This window comes from Drosophila elegans, unplaced genomic scaffold, assembly GCF_018152505.1.
Source record: "Drosophila elegans isolate 14027-0461.03 unplaced genomic scaffold, ASM1815250v1 contig_476, whole genome shotgun sequence".
Taxonomy (NCBI): Eukaryota; Metazoa; Arthropoda; class Insecta; order Diptera; family Drosophilidae; genus Drosophila; species Drosophila elegans.
The window spans coordinates 11,480,052-11,500,315 of NW_024545863.1; the positions used below are offsets into that span (position 1 = coordinate 11,480,052).

The 20,264-nt window shown below is 41.7% G+C and overlaps 1 protein-coding gene across 1 annotated transcript; it reads left to right on the forward strand.

Moving 5' to 3' along the window:
- The first annotated feature begins 461 nt into the window (after window positions 1-461).
- Window positions 462-20,071, forward strand: LOC108141169 (pair-rule protein odd-paired). Its single transcript, XM_017264397.2, has 3 exons — window positions 462-1,728; window positions 17,656-17,825; window positions 18,516-20,071. The coding sequence occupies exons 1-3, from the start codon at window positions 747-749 to the stop codon at window positions 19,224-19,226; spliced, it is 1,863 nt and encodes a 620-aa protein (XP_017119886.1). The 5' UTR covers window positions 462-746; the 3' UTR covers window positions 19,227-20,071.
- The last annotated feature ends 193 nt before the right edge of the window (window positions 20,072-20,264 follow it).

A 20,264-nucleotide genomic window follows, 5' to 3' on the forward strand; every position in this document is an offset into this window, starting at 1 on the left:
TTTGGGCCCCCTGCACAGGCGCACGCTGCGCCCAGTCGGCGCACCACCCACTGGCCAACCACAGTGGGTGTTAATTTCCGAGGAACCAGTTTGCAGAGCGAGAGGGCCATACGCATTCGGTGGGTTCCAATTGGACTGGTTGCCAGCCTCTGGCCTCCTCTAACCGCTGGCCGAGCATGCCAAGGGGCAGCCATTTTCTACGGGCTATCCCACTCGCACTCACGGCCCAGGCCTATCCGACAATGTGGTGGCTTATTGAATTACACCATGGCCAGTGGAACTCACCACATGCGAGCAAGACGGCTGGCCTGCTCGCACTCAGGCGCTATCGGCTATGTTGCCATTTTGCGGCAGGCCCTGTTGCCTTCACCCTCGCACACACACGATCGGCAGCAGAGAGATTTACGAAGCGACAAGCAGCGAGTTAGAATTTCAGGAGCATTTCAGTCCTGCTGCGCATCTTGAAACGTCAAGTCTTGGCCAACGGTTAACGTCAAGTCTTGCTGCGATTTCGAACGCCCCAGAAACGCAACGCGCGCGAGTGTATATTACATAAATAACGGAATCAGATAAAATACCGAAAGCGAAACGAGCATACAGCATATATGTACATACAGTTAAGTGACGTGACCTCAGTGCGGTGATGGGCTCGCTGGCCTAGCAAGTGCAAATCGAAGAAAACTTGTGCTTCTTAGCAAAAACAAGAGTATTGATAACCGATAAACAGCAAGCAAAACTTTCCAACCATGATGATGAACGCCTTCATTGAGCCGGCCCAGCATCATTTGGCCAGCTACGGGCTGCGCATGTCGCCCAACACCACCGCCAGCAACAGCAACACCCAGCAGCAGCAACAGCAGCAGCAGCAGCAGCAACTCGAGATGACCCAGCAGCAGCAGCAGCAGCAACAACAGCAGCAGCAGCAGCAACAGCAGCAACAGCAACCGCTCCAGGATCCGGAGTCCGCGGCGGTTACGGCTGCGGCCTATCAAAACTCCGGCTACGGGCACTTCAATAGCTACGCCTCCCGGGACTTCCTGCTGGGCAGGCGGGAGGCCGACTACGGCGTGACCGCCTCGGCCGGACAGGCCTCCGCGGCGGCGGACTCCATGATCTTCTCCGGCTTCCCCGCCCAGGCGGCTGAGCTGGGCTCCGGATTCGGGCAGCACCCCTTCCACAGTCACCACCACCATCAGCACCAGATGCGGATGGGCATGGCCGATGCCTATGCCGTCGGCCACCCGTACAACCACCATGGCAACTTTCCGACGGCGCCGGTGCACCACCCGGCCGTGCACCACCCGGCCATGCATCACCCAGCCCACCATGCCATGTCCGGAGCAGGCGCCTTCCTGCGCTACATGCGCCACCAGCCGACCTCCGCCACCTCCAGTGTCAAGCAGGAGATGCAGTGCCTCTGGATAGACCCCGATCAGCCTGGCCTGGTGCCACCCGGCGGACGGAAGACCTGCAACAAGGTCTTCCACTCGATGCACGAGATCGTGACCCACCTGACCGTGGAGCACGTGGGCGGGCCGGAGTGCACCACCCATGCCTGCTTCTGGGTGGGCTGCTCCCGCAACGGACGGCCCTTCAAGGCCAAGTACAAGCTGGTCAACCACATCCGCGTCCACACCGGCGAAAAGCCCTTCGCCTGCCCGCATCCGGGATGTGGCAAGGTCTTCGCCCGGAGTGAGAATCTCAAGATCCACAAGCGCACGCATACGGGTAAGTCCATCGGTGAAAGATGCCGCTCTCTTTAATTACAGATATGAAAAATGTAAAGTACATTTTTGGAGCCTAAAACCAAAGTTCAATTTAAAAAAATGCTCTCTGGATTTTTTATCTTATTTTAAATGTTTGAAAATAAACTTCCATAATTCAAACTTCTTACTCGACTTCTTAGAGTAACTGAAAGTACAATTTCTTTATGATTATAGTGGTTTAAGTTATGGTAGCTGAAATTTAAAAACAAATTGTTGAGTACTTTCATGTTTACTTTTAAAGTGGTTGCAAAACAGCTCGATTTGATTTAAATAATATTAATTATGTTAATAATTTAAAGAGAATTAACAACTACATTTTTCTTTAACTCTTGATATTAAATACACTTTTATATTATAACACATAAGAAATATTTTTGAGTTAAAAGTTTAGTTCAATTATCTAAAACCGAAAAGACTTTTTCTATCGCATATAGTCATCAAATTTTGTTGAATTCTGAAACCATTTTTCAAAACATGTTGTGGTACATAATTTATGGTTTTAATTTTGAATTTACAGCACTGGTGGATTTAATATTTTAAGACTTTAACTGCGAGGGCTTCAACATCCATTAAATATACAGATATGTGCTAAGACCCGCTTCGATCAATCCCTATCTTGACTTCTTCGATTCATTTATAAATCATTATTTGGAAAGGGATCGAAGTTTTTGAGGATGATACTTGCCAAACATCAGTTCCCCTTTCCGTGGGTTTAACCCTTGCGCTCAACTGGGCAAATCCCGGACGTTGTCGAGGTGGGCGTGTTGCCGTCGGCAAAAGTCGGTGCAACGCCCACTACCTGGCTTAACCCGACACTGGCCGCACGGGCCTTCTTTTATGACACCTGTGAAACCTGCGTCTTAAGCCTTTTCCTTAGCCCCGAAAATCCCCCTCAAAGTTGTTGCCCTCACAGCAAGGATTAATCCTGCGACTTTAGCTTGACTTCGACTTTTGCTCTCTATAATATTTCCCTAAGCCTGTGAACAGCTCTTGACTTTAGCTTTTGGTTAGCAAATATATGATCAGTGTTGCAGTCACAAGAAATTTTGTACATAAAATAAGCTATGTGAAAATCTATTAAGCGAGTATTAAAAATGTATATTTTTATAATAATAAAATATTTTTCTTAAGAAGACCAAATTAGTTTATTCTCTGGCTTAAAGTCTGTACAAGTAGATGCAATGCCAGTTTTGAACTACTTTATGGTCAGGCAAATACCTCAAAGGAAAATTATTAATTATGTTACCTAACTTTATTCAATGCTATGAACAACAATTTATTATAATAAACTATACTTTATGTTCGTTTATGAGTTAAATTTTAAATTTTACCCCAACATACAATAATAAATCAAAACCCAAATTCAGCTTAACATCAACACTTTGGATAAATATAAACCAGAAATAAATGCAAGCATTTTTGCATTTCTTTTGTCTGAGGCTTAAAAATACAATTTATATGTTATAGTCGTGATCTATGAGTAGTTAAACTTTAAAGCCAGAAACCAAGCTTAACGCAAATTAATGACTTTGATTCCAGTAGCTGTTGAACTTGTACCATTGGAATTTATAGCTGAGCATGCAGGGCTCATTAGAAGCGGCGAAACACAGCCATTAAAATCAATTAACCGGAGGAAAGCCAGGGAAAGCAGGCATAAAATGCGAAAACACAGAACAAAGTTGCTAGCAATCGGTACAGAAATCAGCATAATTGTTTTTAAATTGCACCACTCGAATTATTAAATCCTCCAGGGTAGAACAATAAACGGAGGCGTAAACAAAATTTCTATGGTTATCCTTCGTTTATTAAACTGGGGTGCAAAATAAAACTGGAGTAGAGAAAATCTAGGCACCGCCAACACCAACACCAACACCAATACAGACAACAAATTCCGCACAACAATATTCTGGAATATCCAGAAAATGGCGTTTTATATTGCTGCTCATATTTTACACATTTTGTTGCTTTAATTTTGCCTTTGCATACTTTTTCGTTGCCTCTTTATTGTCGCTGTTATGTGCGTGGGCTTTAACAAGTTTTTCAGAGGATTATTTCGCTTTATACTTTTATAAATTGAATTAAAATATGACGTCTCTCTTTTCGGGGGCGCTTCATTATAGACACATTTTAAAGTTACCGCCACGAGAGTCGAATAAAAACTCTCACAGAGATTCATAAATCACAAAATTAGCTGCACAAAAAAGCTATTTCTTGAAGTCTGTTCGGTTAAACAACATTTTCTTTTGCACACTCATCGAAAGGTAATTAAAATGTTTCGTTTTGATTTTCGAGACGCCGCCATATTGTATTCGATTTTGGAACAATCATGTGGCATTATAATGATCTCAGGGGGCATTGTGAATTGGTTACTGTGTGTACGATATGATGATATTTTTGACTAATTTCATATTTCTTTTTCTCCGTTCGTGATGCAGCAGAAATGTTAGTTTTTTTTTTGGGTCTGTGATTTTGGTGTGCCTACGATTGGTTGGTCTGGGCTACAAATTGCTGGAGATAGCCAATATATTGATTGGCTTTCAAGTGGCCGACGCACAACTTCATTAGGGTTCGGGATCGGGGCCTTTAACCTTTCTGTTGGATTTTTGGGCACTTGAACTACGTACCGCCGCCTCTTCCCTCACTGCATAAATCACAAATTCAATCAGCATCGTTGGCTGGGTTAAATGTCCCTTGGCGCTGGTGTTTGTTTTTATTGCATTGACACCAACACCAACACCAACACCAGGCCAAACAAACACACACTCTCGCAGGCACAACCAACCACACACACACACACACACACATCTGTTGACACGTGTCAAAACTTCCGTTTGTAATCGCTCGGAAATGCTTCTTTGGCACTCCGTGCTTGGCCCTCTCAAAAAAGCCATCGAAACTCCGAAATTGGGGTAACACTCGACACTCGACGGATTACTGGATGTTTCGCACACATTCCACTCCTCTAGTTTTATTTTATTTACGTTTGCGATTGTTTCTGTTTGGCTTTCGGTACTGCTTACTCGCCATGCTACATTAAGCTCTTGATTTAGATTATGCAAAGGTTATTTATGAGCTGGTTTCCACTCTTCGGCGATTGGGAGTGGGTCGAAATTTGATAAGTGGGTGAGTAAAACGGAGCAGGGCAGTCAAGTATGTGTTTATGGATCCATGCGATATAGATCTGCTTAAGTGGTGCCATTAAAACAGCGAGAAGTGATTGGAGAGGTCAATATACCATGGCAGACACTATCATTTAGGAATACAGTGTGATGTGTGTGGAATATCGAATTGGAATATTGCAATTCAGTTAGTTAAAAATATAATTCAAATGATACAGAATTAAATGATAATTAGCTAATAATTTTAATGAGTTCTTATGTGGTCGTAAAAGGGGTTATAGACCTTTTAAGTTTAATAAGTAGAAATTAGAAAAAGGAATGAGTATAATTCTATGTAACAACTTTTAAATTATTCGAATTGTGTTTGTAGTAAATAAGTTTTGTTTATAGCTTATTAGTTCCTTATCCTTAGGCACATTTGATTAACAAAAATAAAATGTAATAAAATTATTAACCAAATTGGAATTGAATATTTTAATAAAATTTAAATTCTGAACTTAGAGTCATCCGAAAATAGAGATCCCAGAAGTAAAACAATGTTTTAAATTAGTGTTCTTTTTTTATTATTTCTCCAACCGTTCTTAAACACGTTAGACTTAAATAAAGTGTATTTACTATTATTACTTAAAAAAATGAGTACCTCCTTTTTTGTTATTACCCGCTTTTATCGTCAAATGAATGCAGAATTTAGATCCCAGAACTAAAAACAATTTCTAAAAATATTGTTTTCTTTTTCATTCCATTCTCAACGTTCCTGCCAGTAAATGCGTTGTGTTAACTTTTGCACTTGTCACCGCCGTCTGCAATTTTGTCCAGCCTCCTGTCCAATTCATATCCCTGCCCCTTTCCCACTTTCCCACTTTCCCACTTTTCCGGCTCCAGACTCAACCCCTCAAACGGCAGAAAATACCAACAAACAATCAAGGTTTGTCTGCTGTGTGGCTGTTGTTTTTTTGTTGTTTGGGGCTCAGTTGACGTTGACCTGGCTGTGTGTGAGTCGGTGTGTGAGTCGGTGTGTGTCTGGATAGATGGCGTTTATCATGCTGTGCGGTTTACACACACACATAGCCATCTTTTTACACGATTCTTTTTCATTTCGCTCCTCCGGGCCGGACCACAAACAACTTTATTCATTAACACCTACAACGGGCCACAGGATCCGACTGCCGCAAGAGCATTCAACAACTTTGTGGTTAGTTTTTATTCGCAGCCCCCTCAATCCGCTCTTTTCAAGCTCATTAAGCTGCTGCCAACCGCCTTCTACCACCACCACCACCCACCTCTGGTTTTCCCCCTTGTTCGTTTTCCCCATCGCTTTCCCAGCGCCTAAGTGCAGGCACTCACTTTTCCAGTCGCCTTGTTGTTGTGCAATTATGCTGCGGGGCAAAGTTTAGCATTCAACATTGTCCTGGTAGCTGCGACCCTTGTTTGATTAGCTCTCCCCCCAACGCCGGGAGCCCCCCCTTTCAGCGCCAACTGGTCTCGATTTAATTGAGTGCAAGTGTTTTTTTAATGAGTCTTTTATGGACTTGTTCAGTCTTTGAACGATGAAGTGAATTATGCAATTATTTACACTTTTATAAAGCTAACAGAGTCGGGCATGATCGCTATCAGGCGTGTTTTGTGACATAAAAACATTTAACTAACCACATTAGTATTAAATATTAAGTCTTATTTATTATCTTTAAAAACACTGCCATCAGAACTCTTTTTAAGCCATTTTCTAACATTGAACATTAAATACCAAAAAAAATCGCAAATAAATTGCACTGCTCACATCTCACTGCATTTTTTTGCACGCTCGGCGCCAATGGAATAATTTTTCAAAACACAAAATTTAACAAAACCAATGCGCTGGCAAATGTCAATGATTGATGACTTTATTGCGGGTTCAACGGTTTTCACAAAAATACACACCAAACAAAGTCAGACACGGATACAGATACAGATACAAATACAGATATAGATACATCGAAGCGAGAGACAAAATCACTTTTTATTTTTGCGGGTAAACTGTGTGTTTTGGCTTCTCAGAATTTGACTGTTGCCAGAACAATGGCCAGAAGGCGAGGAAGAAGAGTCGGCGGGCAGGAGGCGGTGGAAAAAACCTGCGATGTGCTCGAGCTGATTACCTTAACTTCACTACCTGGTCGGAGGTTTTTGGCCAGGATCTACCTCCCTCCCTCCCTCCCTCCCTCCTGCTGTCCAACGATCGAGGACTGAAAATCAATTAGTTATGCTCTCTAGGAGCAATTTTTGGGCATGCTCACCTAATGACAAATGCATTTAAAGGCCAGAGAACAGCCAACGAGGGAAATTCGTCATTTAATTAGCAGTACCCCCTCCGGAGACCAAGATATCCGTATCCCTGTCCAACTCCCCGGAAACCATGTGCAAGGACACGATGTTTGCATTCGTTTCGCTCAATTTAAAGTGTCAAATACCAGACATGACACACGATCGCAATCTGCTAAAAAACTTTGACAAGCTGAAAAGTTTGCTCCTCTCTTTTTGGAGATTTATTTTAGAGATTTATGTGCCAAAAGTAAAAGTGTATAAATCTGCGCTGTGGTCCAAGCCATTTGACAGCTGAATGTAAGCAAAGTTAGGAAATTTATTGACTGGACAGAGACATAAAAACTAGAGTTGAACTTTCTTTGCTAAGGAAATTTATGAATAGTTTCAGAAAATAATTATGGTGTTTGTAGAACTAATAAAATATTGTTGAAGTTTAAAAATATGATGCAGTTTATGAGTTAATAGTTAGAATTTTTCGAGTTCATAAGGAATATCTAGATCCACTGATAACAATTGAATGGAACGTGGACAAAATATATAGACTTGTATATATTTGACGGAATGAAAGGAAAACTTTAATGAAATCGATTAGGAAACATTTTATGAAAGCGCATAATGTAAGTCCAATGTCCTATGCCTACCCCCAGTTTGAGCAACCCATATTCACCCATTATAATCTAGCATATGCACCCATTCTAATTAGTGACAACCCCCTATTTTGAAACCCCTAACAAGTTACTAACAATGCTTTTCGATCCACCCGTTACGCTCATGAGCAGAGAGGGGGTTGCTTTGCATCCTCGGCATTTTTCATGCATTTTCCCAAATGTCAAAACAATTCTATATGCGTGTGCGTATATGTGTATCTACCTTAACCCCCTTGCTGCACATGTGTGAGTGGGAATTATAATTTCATTTACCAAAAAGCGAGAAACGTAAAAAACGCGCGCTCTTAACGCTGCAGGGGTTTGTGCTCCCAACCCTTTGGTATTGTCATTGTTTTGGTCTTCCATTTGAATCTATTAGTTAAGTAGCCATTTTGTTGGGCTGTTGCATAATATTTGAATGAAAGTGCTAACCCCCGGATGGTTTGGTTGCTTCCATGGCTGGATGGACGTTAAGCTGCTTACCCCGGCTAGTTAATAAATGAGGCTTATTTTTGATAAATTTCTTGCCTCGGCCTGGTCTTTGTGAATTTTGGCAAAGTTTTTCGTTCCAATTCCTAAGCCCTGGTCACGCCCACTTTGTCATTAGAAGTCGCGCTCAAATTAATTAAATTCCTCACCCGAAAGGAGCCAAAAGTAGCCACGTACCAGACTCCATTCGCATTCCAGCAGATTCCCCCAAAAGAGACGGCCCAAGATCGCAGATTGAGTGGAGTGGGAGCGCGAGCTGGAATAAGAATACAATTTCAACGCATAAAGAACTGATCAGCAGCAGACAAACCATAAAATTAAACTGTCATCTTGCATATTTTTTATATCTGCACACGGCCACAAGTTCGGGTTTGGGGCACAGGTAGAACATGCGAATGGAGCTCGGAGTTCGAACTGGAACCGGGCACTGGACACTGGGCACCGAATACCGGGTACCGGGATCCGAGACTTGGGTTTCTGTTTCTGCTTTTCGAGAATTATGGAAAAGCAAGGCCTGACTAATCCTCTAAATCGCGCCAAGGGCCCCGCGCGCATTGCCCCACTTGTATAAATTAGCTGATGGGAAAAATGAAATCATTATTCATATGGGCAAAAATGTTAAACAGCCAAAAAGAAGACCGGAGACTGAGAGACTGAGAGACAGTCGGGCAACAGAACCAGACATTTTTGTATAAACCAGGGAATGCTCTCGCCAAAACAGAGAAGATTGGGTTATGACTAGAGAATGCTTGGAATGCTAAGAAAGAGGAATCCCTGACTAGTTTCTTTGAAAATAAATTAAAGAATTGCCAAGGTTAATCCAATCGAAGAAGTATTAATATTCTATAAGCAGACAAATATTTGTGCAACTAATGAAATGAAAATATAAAATTACAATATTGAATAATTGCTAAGACGACAGATGAACTCTTCCTTAATCAGGGTATAAAATCAAAATATAATTCCCATTATTCCTGCGAATAAAAAAACAATATACCGAAAAATTGCCATCTCTGAATAAACTGTTATAAGCGTGCTTGTCAAATCAGCTTAGGTTCAGATATATTCATATTTGTGTATTTTTTCTCGAGACATTTTCGTTTGTCGCTTTCGGTCAGCCGAATTTGTAACACACGAACGCCTCCAAGTTGTCTTAGGCACAAAATGTGATTGTTTAACCCAAATAGCCGCAGCCAGAGTAACAACCTCAACGGGCACGCAATTTATTGTAAAAACATTGTCAATTGTAATTAGAGGCAGAACTTACACAGAGTTTGTGTGACAATCTGCTGTCAAAAAGGAACGAAAGCAGTCTTAGTTTTTTTTTGGCTAAAATTACAGCCGCCAACGCGGAAAAAGACCAATGGAATAATGAATCTATGACGCATTGCCGACGGCTACTGTGAAACATTGTATTGCGGGCACACACGCGGTTTTGCTGTGGCCCTCGGTTTTGCGTTCCCAGTTCTCAGCATGATCGAATTTCTTCACAGGACTCAGCCGAGTGTAAGCCACCGGGATGTGGGCCACTGCGACGTGATACTTTTCCCTATCGACTTTCGATATTCAGATCAATTTGCTTGCCCCGAAATACGGTTGTGTTGCTGTTACTCAAGTGTTGCCGACATACATAAATGCAATTTTAGTTGATGTTTTGATGTGTTCATTAGGCAGTATCGATAAGATATACAAAGGTGTTGAAGTGCGAAGGGTGTTGAATAAGGTGTGAGAGAATATGTGATGGAAAATCTGTTTAAAAATTAGGCTTCAGATGTGAGAAGAATTTCAAAACTAAGAGTGCCTAATTTGTCGAGATCTTAAATTTCATAGTTTTAGCATAAAATGTAATCTTATATATTGCCAAAATTATAAACAAAGTAACGTTTCAGAGCTTTAACTCCCATTTAAGCTTCAATCTTAGCGCTCTTCCCAAAAAATATTTCTCGCCTGATGTCATTGATTGGTTTTATCACGAAGCGAATCTTGTTAGAATTGACAGCATTTAAACTTGAACAAGCCATTTGAGATAAGGAATCCATATCCATTCGAAACCGATCCGAGAGCTCGTGCAGCCGAAGGTTCAGCCTCCTTCAGTTGCCAGAGATGTCACATCGCATAACCAAACGCTGACAATCTTGATGACATTTTAATTTCTGACAAACAACCGAAGAGATTTTCTACTTGATGGAACTCGAAAAAATAAACAAACAGAAGGGCGATAAGGGAAGGGTGAGTGGGCTGAGGAGATTAAGATCTTAAAGAGCGCTAAAGAGCAAAAAATCAGGACGAGGAGATACCAAAAAAAAAAAGATATAGACACCGATCCGGGACAAAGCGACACCTCTCCACTTTGAGTGTGTCGCCCAGGCCGCCCTTTGTTGTGGATTTTGGCCTTCCATTCGTATAGCTGCAGTAAGAGTATTTCGCTTCGCTTTCTTTTCGCAAGCATTTCCACCGCGTAAGCAGTTCATTCACAAGGCGGTTGGGACATCAGCTGCTCCTTCCTGGGCTAATCCTGGCCCGATCCTTCTTTGTCAACTGGAGCCGACTTCAGTTACCTTGCCCATCTCCCTCCGACTCTCCCTGTTTTCAGCTCTTGTTTGTAAGCATTTTGGGTTCAGACAATGGGCTTAGTGTTACTTTTACTTATTGTCTACGCTCCGTTTGTCATTCGAGTGCAGTTTGAGCCGTGGTATCTGGAAAGTAACATTCAAAGTGGCATAGATACGAGTTCGTTAGTACAGAAACCAAGCCAATCAATTAGCTTTGCTATTTCCTACTGGTCAAAACACGCTACAAGTATGTCTTACAATTTAAACACTTTTTAATTTGTAAATTATTTTGTTATTAGCGGTTGACTACTTTTAATGGCAAATATAATTATTTTCCTATAACAGAATGTTTTATACTTTTTTAATGCTTAAGAGCTTTTGTTAGTGTATTTACAGTGTATAACCAATTTCCTTAAGACACATATACATTTACAATTAATTGGGGACTCGTCTTACAACAAATAGGTACATACATATACGAAATAATTTAATGAAAGTTATAAAAAAGTATCTTTAGTAACAAATTAAAAAGTATACATCGATTCGGTGTTCCACTCCGCTCATTCCCGACCAAACTTAATCATGACCTTTTGACGTTTCCTGAATATGAATTCGCCAGAAACTTATATAAACTCACATAACCGACCGCAGAACACACACCCAGCATGTATGTACATACATACATATATAAATTCAATCCACAGATAGACAACTTGCAGAGCTATTAGTAAAACAATGACAGCAACAGCCTTGCTGTACACGAGTACAAGACCAAACATGGCCAGTTCGTCTGGTTGTGGCTGTGACTCTGTCTATGACTTTGGTTTCTCCTTCTGCTGCTCGGCGTTTTTTTTTGGGAGCCCCAGCCATTGGAACAAATTTTCGACAAGTTTGCCATGCAACTAACGCCTCTAACATATTCGAGGTGTGTGTGTGTGTGTGTGCACACAGATCTGCGTATATGCAAATGCTTGTATTTGAGTATGTATAACCTACCTACATAAGAGTTCGGCTTGCATTTAATGCATTCAAATTGCATATTCGACTGGAGCAGCAAGAAAAACTTTTCCAGACTTGGCTGACTAAGAAAAAGACACACGGACATGCGCGGCAAGGCGGATTTGGCATCTGTGGCTGGCAACCTTGTGTAATAACAAAAAATTGTTCACAAAATACAACTTTCGGGACGAACATTAAACATTGAATTTAATGTTTGGTAGGGAAAAACTTTTCTCAAGCAGTTAATTCATTGGGAAATTTGTAAGGTTTTGTACACCCAAGTTGAAAGATGTGTAAAGTTGGTGAAAAGGTTTTATGTGGAGTTGAACCTTAGCGTATATGTAAGCTTTACTTCCAGTATTCAAATGAAGTAGTCTCTATTGCATTTCCTTATTTTCCAAGCTTAGTCCCTCCTTCCTTTTCCGCCGTCTTGCCAATGTAATTTCCCCTCATTTCCTCATTAGGCACAAGCCGCCAACGAAGTGTAAAATTCGGTGTGTATTTGTTTTGAAACATTTTCCCAAAAGTATCTGGGGAAGTGACTAGAATAGACCGCAGGAAAACCCAGAGGCTGGGAATCTGGCCACTGACCCCAGTGTCAATTATTAACGTATCACTTGACAGCAAACGGCAAAGCTGCAAACAAATAGCGAAAATTATGTGAGGACCGTTTGCTGCTTAGCCAAGGAAAACGGGGATGGGATGGGGTCATCATAATCATCGGCAATGCCAAGGGAGGGATGCAGAAATCATAAATCACCAACGAATTCACTCAACGATGGTTTTTGTCAAACAAACAAACAATGGACCGACTGTGTGGCAGACTCATAGGTAACTTCTCTGCTCGAGGGGTGCACATCCTCTGCCACTATGATGATAATGATGATAATGATGATAATACTCTCCCCGGTGATGAGCTCGAGGATTTTGCATTTGGCCGTTGACAAGCGGCATTCATTGCACTTAAATTATGATTTTATTATTATTATTATTATGGAATGGAGCGGAATTGTTGGCCATTAATTTGGTCATCAAATGCAGGCAACTGTTATAAATATTCAAAGTAAGCGGCGTGTGGGAAAATCTACTCAGAATGTATGAAAGGAAATTGGGAACTATGAATTTTGAATCGAACTTGGTTTTTTTTAAGTTGTACACGAGCTACACTCGAGTGTCACCTGCTTATCGAGGACACCTCCTACCATAACAAGATACCCATCATCAATAGTCACTGCCCCCCCTAACTACGCGTAACAAAAAGATTTCTATTCAGCAGGGAGAAAAGGGGAAGCAAAGGAAAATTGCCCATTGAAATGTAAACCGCCAGGAAATCGGGGTTTGGCTTTTTCCGGCTTTAGCTGTAGGAACAAAAGGTGCATAGCGGAGAAAAAAAGAAGCGACAGCAGCGGAAAAAATGTATAGCAAACAAACAAACAGATACAGATACAGATACACAGATACACAATGAGCTCAGGATTCTCAAATCCGAGGAGTGTCAACAACCCAGACGGAGGTGCCAGAGTGCGATGGAGATAGCTAGACAGGGACGGGTAGAGCGGCAGGCAAAAAGTAGCAGTTTTGTTATTGTATTGTTAGATAATAATAATCATATCGCATTGCATGCTGTTGACACATGAGCGATGATGATGCTCATCCCTTGCCATCATTTGGCCCTAACTCCCTCCCTCTCTGGCTCATTCCTTGTTATATAAAAAAAGAGCGAGAGGACGGGCTCCGGGATCCGTCTTTTGTTCCGTTTTGTTCCATTTGGAGGGCGAGTGGTGAGCGGTGAGCGGTGAGCGGTGAGCGGTGAGCGGTCCTTAAGCAGGCAATAAATATTTACCAGGGCAATTATTTAGCAGCAATTAAAACAGTGAAGCGTGATAGCAGAGCTCTGTTATCTGTCTGTTATGCCGCACTGTTAACTCATTCCTTTGGTTTTGCGTTTTTAATTAATTCCATTTCGAAATGCTTTTAATAAGCAACTGTCACTCTGACGGCGGGAAAAAAATGTTTTATTTGTGCTGCATGTATTTTTAATTTCATCTGTTGTTTGTTGCTGAAAATTAAAAACCTGATTCACTCCAATTAATCAGCGACTGTCAATGATGCTTAATTTGCATCGCCTGGTTAGCGGCGATCACGTCCAGAGGCAGGGTAGTACACATACATACATATATAGAGTGCGGGCGGGACGAGTTCAGCACTCCTCATGACATGTTTGGGTATTTCAGGATATCGTGTTACTTACAGTACTTATGGACAATTAATAAGATATAAATAAAACTACAAATTTTGTACAAGGACTTTAAAAATTAATAACATTAATACCATTTTCGATGTAAAAATATTATGCATTTATTTTTGTTTTCCTCAGAGGCATTGTTAAGCTACAACGAACATTATGCCAAAAATTTAAAAAATGATTCAATAAAAAGTTTTTAAAAACAACATAAGTATTTCAACATCATAATTTTCAAAGAGATGTTCCATATCTTGAATCCACCCATTTCCCTGACCCAAAACAAAGCAGACATATTTTAATAATACACAAACAAATCTTTGGGTCTAAAAGAAAACACTTTAGCAAAACTCATTTGTGTTTTTTTTTTTTTTGGTCTGACTACGCCTTGGAACATCAGAAACCCCCCTTCCCACCGTTGAAAAAGAAACAACGCCCCATAATAGCCACAACAAAAACAATTTGAAACGGGAAAACGGAGGGGTGGTGGAAAACCGGGGAGAAAATGTGGGGGAGGAAAGGCCGTCGGCTCGGCACTCGTCTGCAAATGACAGCAAGCTTTGCAGCAGTTACATAAAAGCCAAAACATGTGCCATATATACCAACAAACAATGCCGTACATATATTTTAATATATATATAGATCTATATATATATATATATATATATATGGGCATGTACAACTTTCTTGGCTTAACCCACGCACACACACACACATACACATACACATACACAAACATTTGCGGAGAGGAGATTACAAAGCAACCCCAAAAATATAAGAACCACCCCAAAAAACAAACAACTCTGCAGCTGTACACAAAACGCCATGACAGGCAGTCTGTGCCGATTCCAATCGTTCCGGCAGCGAGGAGCGAACAATTTTTTTTTTTTTTAGGAAATTAACCATTTTGGGGCTTTCCGCCAAAAACGAAGGAAAAGAAAAAACTCACGCTAAATATGCAAATCACAAGGCAGCCGGCCTATTTCAACTGCTACGCCTATGCTATATTATATACCCAGAGACTTTACCATTGGATTTACTTTATTGAAATATTTAAATAAGTTTGTCGATTCGCACAGCCTAAATGGGATTTGCTGGCGGAAGAAGGCGGGGCGTTCTGGGTTGGGGGTGGGGGGCCCACTGTACTTATGGCGCTTTGCCAGGCCGAAAAGGGTGCGCCAAGGATGTCTTTCATGTCGCTCCGTCGGAAGGGGAAGTCGAAAAACGTCGTCTGAAATTGACATTTTATAAATGTGCGACGACAATATTTCGGTTATTTTCCCCTGGACCCATCGGACCCGAAACTTAAAGCAATAAAACATATTTAAATTCCAATTTTAATGCTCGCCATCTCGGTCGGTGTGGAATGTGAAAATTATGCGTATCCTGCGCTGCACTTAGCCAAGGCTCGAACCCTTTAATGTCCTTGGCCGCAGCGCGTGCCGCCTGGCAGCGCTGGCTCGCATTCTGTCGTCTCCCCCGCTGGGCTTAGACCGCAGCGCCCCAGGAGATGGATATGTGGATATGTGCACCGCGTTCTGCATAGCCACCGGGATATGGCCTCAGTCGGGCACCGATGTGCCGCTGGGTTCCCTGAAAATAAGGTGATAAGACTGATAGCAGGGATAGCACGGCCCAGCGGGTTGGCGGAACCAAGTCAGCTGCCTGTCCTATTTATGACTAATTAGTGTTTAAACCTTAAAGATAGCATATCCCACAGCCACCTGATAAGCGGGAAGTGTTGATAAGGCAGTGGAAAAATGAAACTAAGCTACGTTTCCAGGCAAAAGACAAAAAATTGCTTATAATATTAGCTGCTTCTTTAATCATTATATGATTCAGCTTGTATCTGGCGCCACATTCCATCTGAACTCAATCAAAAAAGCGCTCTCAAGTTAAGAATTCAAGGCATGTCGAACTGGATTCGCTTCGCTTGTTTCGCCTTGGAACCCTTGAGACCTGTCAAAATAATTGAGTTCCAGCCGCACTCTGATGGCACTTTTTGTAATGCTTATTTATGAGTTTTAAATTTTGACAAATTAATAGAAAACACAATAACAATCACAATGCGACACGCCATTCAAATCGAACAGCATTTTGTCTGTCGATGTCTGTTTCTTTATTTATTTATATCTCCCTCAGCTCTTTGACTTATTACGAATCTCAAAATAAAAACCATATTCAAATGCGGATAATAAAGCACATAAATTAGTATTAAATTACATAAAACCGAATGCGAAGGCGAAAAAATAAACAGAAACTTGTTGAGCTGACTGCGAACTCGCCGCTGGATGTCTTTTCATAAGGCGGACTCACAAAGCCCTACCCCGAAACCCCACCTGCAGCCCAGCTGTGCAGCTTTTCCTTAACCCACTACTCGCCGCCGTGCCCTCAGTGAACCGATCCCGATGCGATTGTCCGCTTTAAGCTCGAGGTGTGAAAATGTTCGATTATTGTCATCGTCAACGGGCCCCGTCGCGTGGGTTTCTTTTGGGGAAAATGGTGGCTGCGGTGGCTGCGGGGATCTGAGCCGCTTAGCTTCAATTGTCATAAAACTTGTGGTGCATGTAATGGCCGCTTATCTGCGACATAAATGCCATATGCTAAATGGACTTAGCCAGAGACACTTCTATACATACTTCACGCGACTTGTTTATGGCACTTTAAAAAGGCGTTTAATATGATGGCAAGTGATTGAAATTGATAGGGCAAGCAAACAATTATTAAATTATACCCGGTACACTAGATATTTAAATTTCTGGTCTGCTATAAATCTCCCTTAAGTTTTGCCTCTCCCATCGTAAATTTCCCTGAAATCTTCGCCAAATTATGGGTTATATTATTTATGTATAATCTTGATTTTATCTCCTTAAATCGCTGTCAAGATTTTCGACTCCTCCACCGTCATCAAAAAATAATTTTCTAATAAGCCATAAAATATCACTTCGGGTTAAACGGGGGAATGTTCTTCCCTCTTTTTCGATTGGAAAAGGTGTTACGCTTCGAATCAAATAATAAAAGTTAACCCTGTGACCTTTTTGCCTTTACCCTTGCAGCTTTTGTTCTTGTGCATCCTAAGAGACAGACAGACAGACAGACAGACAGACAGACGCAGGGACAAATAACAAAAAGGACAATCGACATCGACATCGGCACAGGTGAAAATCGTGTATGGGTCGCAGGGTCGGGATCCCTCGAACAATGGGCCTCTTGATCCCGCATAATTTATATGATTTCTTTCCCCCAGTTGTATATCTTTCTGTTTTGTTATTGTTTTCTCTATAAATATGTTGGACACACGGGTTTTCCCACCTATATTAAATTGTGTGTGTGTGCGCAGGACAGTTCATAAAAATTGTGAGCCCATAAATGGTCATCGTCTTTTGGTTGTTGCGCTTGCTGCTGCTATTATTTATTTAATGCGTGTCACATAAATAATGCTATTTATTGCTACACATACGCAAACGCTATGGTAGTTTAAGAAACATATTCTTTATCGATTGAAACTCATTGAAATGTTATCTTTTTCCTGCCTACTTTCAGGCGAGAAGCCCTTCAAGTGCGAACACGAGGGCTGCGATCGTCGGTTCGCCAACTCCTCGGATCGAAAGAAACACTCCCACGTCCACACATCGGATAAGCCCTACAATTGTCGGATCAATGGCTGTGATAAGTCCTACACACATCCCTCCTCGCTGCGCAAGCACATGAAGGTGAGTTGAAGACATCATGTTGGTTTAAGATTAATTTAACTTTAATAGGTTTCACCACTTTTATAGCTAGAAATAGTTCAAGCCAGTATTTTAAAATGAATCATGTTTTATAAAAAGCCTAAGAATTTTAAAAATCTGACAATAATACCATGACATTTATTACTAAGCTTGTAGGACTAACAATGTTCGAATCATTTGATTTTGTGTATTAGGTCACCGCTTGAAAAAATAACATTTTAAGAAAACCGTTTTTGGAGAGGAACTTATTCAAGTTTAAAATATAAAATTTATAAACTCAAATTTAATAGTAATTAAATAGGAATAACGCTCCATTAATTGGATTTAATCATCAGCTCACAGTTTAAAGCACTTTTTGAAACTATGAAAAACTTGATAAAGCTTGATTAACTAATACCAGCTTATGCCAGTTAAAAAGAATACATCTCATGGCTTTGTACAAAATTTTTACAATTTACAAATTGAATGTAGCTAATAGGAAGTCTGGATTCTTCATAAAATAAAAAAAAATTTACGGGGATACAAAAGAATCAATCCCATGGTAGTGTAAGCATTCATAAATTTACAAATTGAATGAAACTAATAGAGTGTATAGGATTCTTAAGCATATCTGTATTTCACTCACCCATTGACTTCAACTAACTCTACTCTGTTCCTTAATTGCTCCCTCAGGTGCATGGCAACGTTGACGAAAAGAGTCCATCCCATGGCTACGACAGCGAGGGCGAGGAGAGCTCCAGCTCGAGCATCATCACCGGCGGCGCCCAGACGCCGCCCTCGACCCGCTTGGACGGAAGTGCGGGCAGTAGCAGTGGGGTGAGCAGTCTGAGCGGCGGAAGCGGCATAAAATCCTCGCCGCATTCGATCAAATCGGAACCGAATCCGATGCACAGCGTCCACCTGGGTGCCTCGAGCAGTGGCAGCAGCAGTACGGCCAGCAGCAGCGCCTCCCATTTGTTGCAGCAGCAGCAACAGCAACAGCAACAGCAGCAGCAGCAACAACAGCAGCAACATCAGCAGCAACAGCAGCAGCAACTGACCGCCCACCCCGGCGACTCAAAGTCCTCGCCCGCCCTGCAACTGATGGCCGCCTCTGCTTCCGCCTACCTGCCGCCGCCACTGGGCCCGCCGCCCTCGCACCACCACCATCCCCATCACCATCAGGCCGCGGCTTCTCCGGGAGCGGCGGCCGCCTCCGCCTCGATGCTGCACCACAACCACCACCTGTTGTACCATCCGGCGGCCCAGCATCATCCGCCCAGCGACTGGTACCACACGGCGGCGCCAAGCGGCTCAGCGGATGCGATGAACCCGCTGAACCACTTTGGGCACCACCACCATCACCACCACCTGATGCATCCCGGCGCGGCGACGGCGTATTGAGAGTGGGAGAACTGGTGGCCCGAGGAGCCGCCACCGCCGCCGCCAGTGCCGACCGCCCAGACACCGGTGGCCACGCCCACCACCATCGCAGGGGCCTCTGCCCAAGGCCAACTGGAGGAGTCGGCCTCCTCGCTGGACTGGATCTGCTGCCAGCGGCTGCAGAACCTGGCCCTTGTGGCGCAATGTGAAAACCAAATATTTCTGAAAGTTGAAGAAAACACTTTGAACTTTTTACCTGATAATTGAAAAATTGCTGTTGAAACGAAAATCGAAAACTCTCATTTTGATTCTTTGTCTTTGAACATGACTATTATGTATTTTAAATATTAATATACAAAAAAAAAAATAAAATAAAAAATAAGATGTACGATCGATAAATTGCCTAATTTTTTGCTATTTAACTGTTATGTAAACTTAAACGTAGTTTTCTAGTTGCAAAACAAACACAAACTAAAAATAACATAAATTCGAAGTAATCTAAATGTAAATGTATAAAATATGAGTTAATTATCGCATACATGTAAAAACCGTACTCGTAACCTTAACTTTAAATGGAAATTACTTAAGCATATTGACTACTTAGCACGTAAGATTTAGCTAATTTTTTGTCGAAGCTGCTTTCATTCTCATTATCTTTGATCCCATCCCAGCCCTCAAGCTTTCTAGTACAAAAATTGCAAACTAATACACTGTAAAAAAAGAGTTCAACATCAAAGGGATTGGAAGCTACATCGCAGATACGTATATACATTTTCGGCCTTAGATTTCTTCAAGCTAAGTATGCAAAATAAATTTACAAAGTTATCACGAAAAATCAACAACAAGAAAACCCACAAAAAACCAACAAGAAAAATAAACTGAAAAAAACTATAAGCAAACAATGTCAAATTTATTTTCAGGGGGTGTTTTGATTAAAACTCCTTTATTTTCGATGTATAAAAGACGGGTTCTATCCTAATTTTTTTTGAGTGAGTATTGTGCGAGTGCACTGGGTCAACATGTTTTGCCTATCTAAAAGACTAGTGTGGGAATTTCCTA

What these genes read in the sequence shown, in the direction of transcription:
- LOC108141169 (XM_017264397.2), top strand. Translation starts at nt 747, where the DNA reads ATGATGATGAACGCCTTCATTGAGCCGGCCCAGCATCATTTGGCCAGC. An exon ending in CCACAAGCGCACGCATACGG is followed by an intron (nt 1,729 to 17,655) that starts GTAAGTCCATCG and finishes GCCTACTTTCAG; the next exon opens with GCGAGAAGCCCTTCAAGTGC. An exon ending in CGCTGCGCAAGCACATGAAG is followed by an intron (nt 17,826 to 18,515) that starts GTGAGTTGAAGA and finishes TTGCTCCCTCAG; the next exon opens with GTGCATGGCAACGTTGACGA.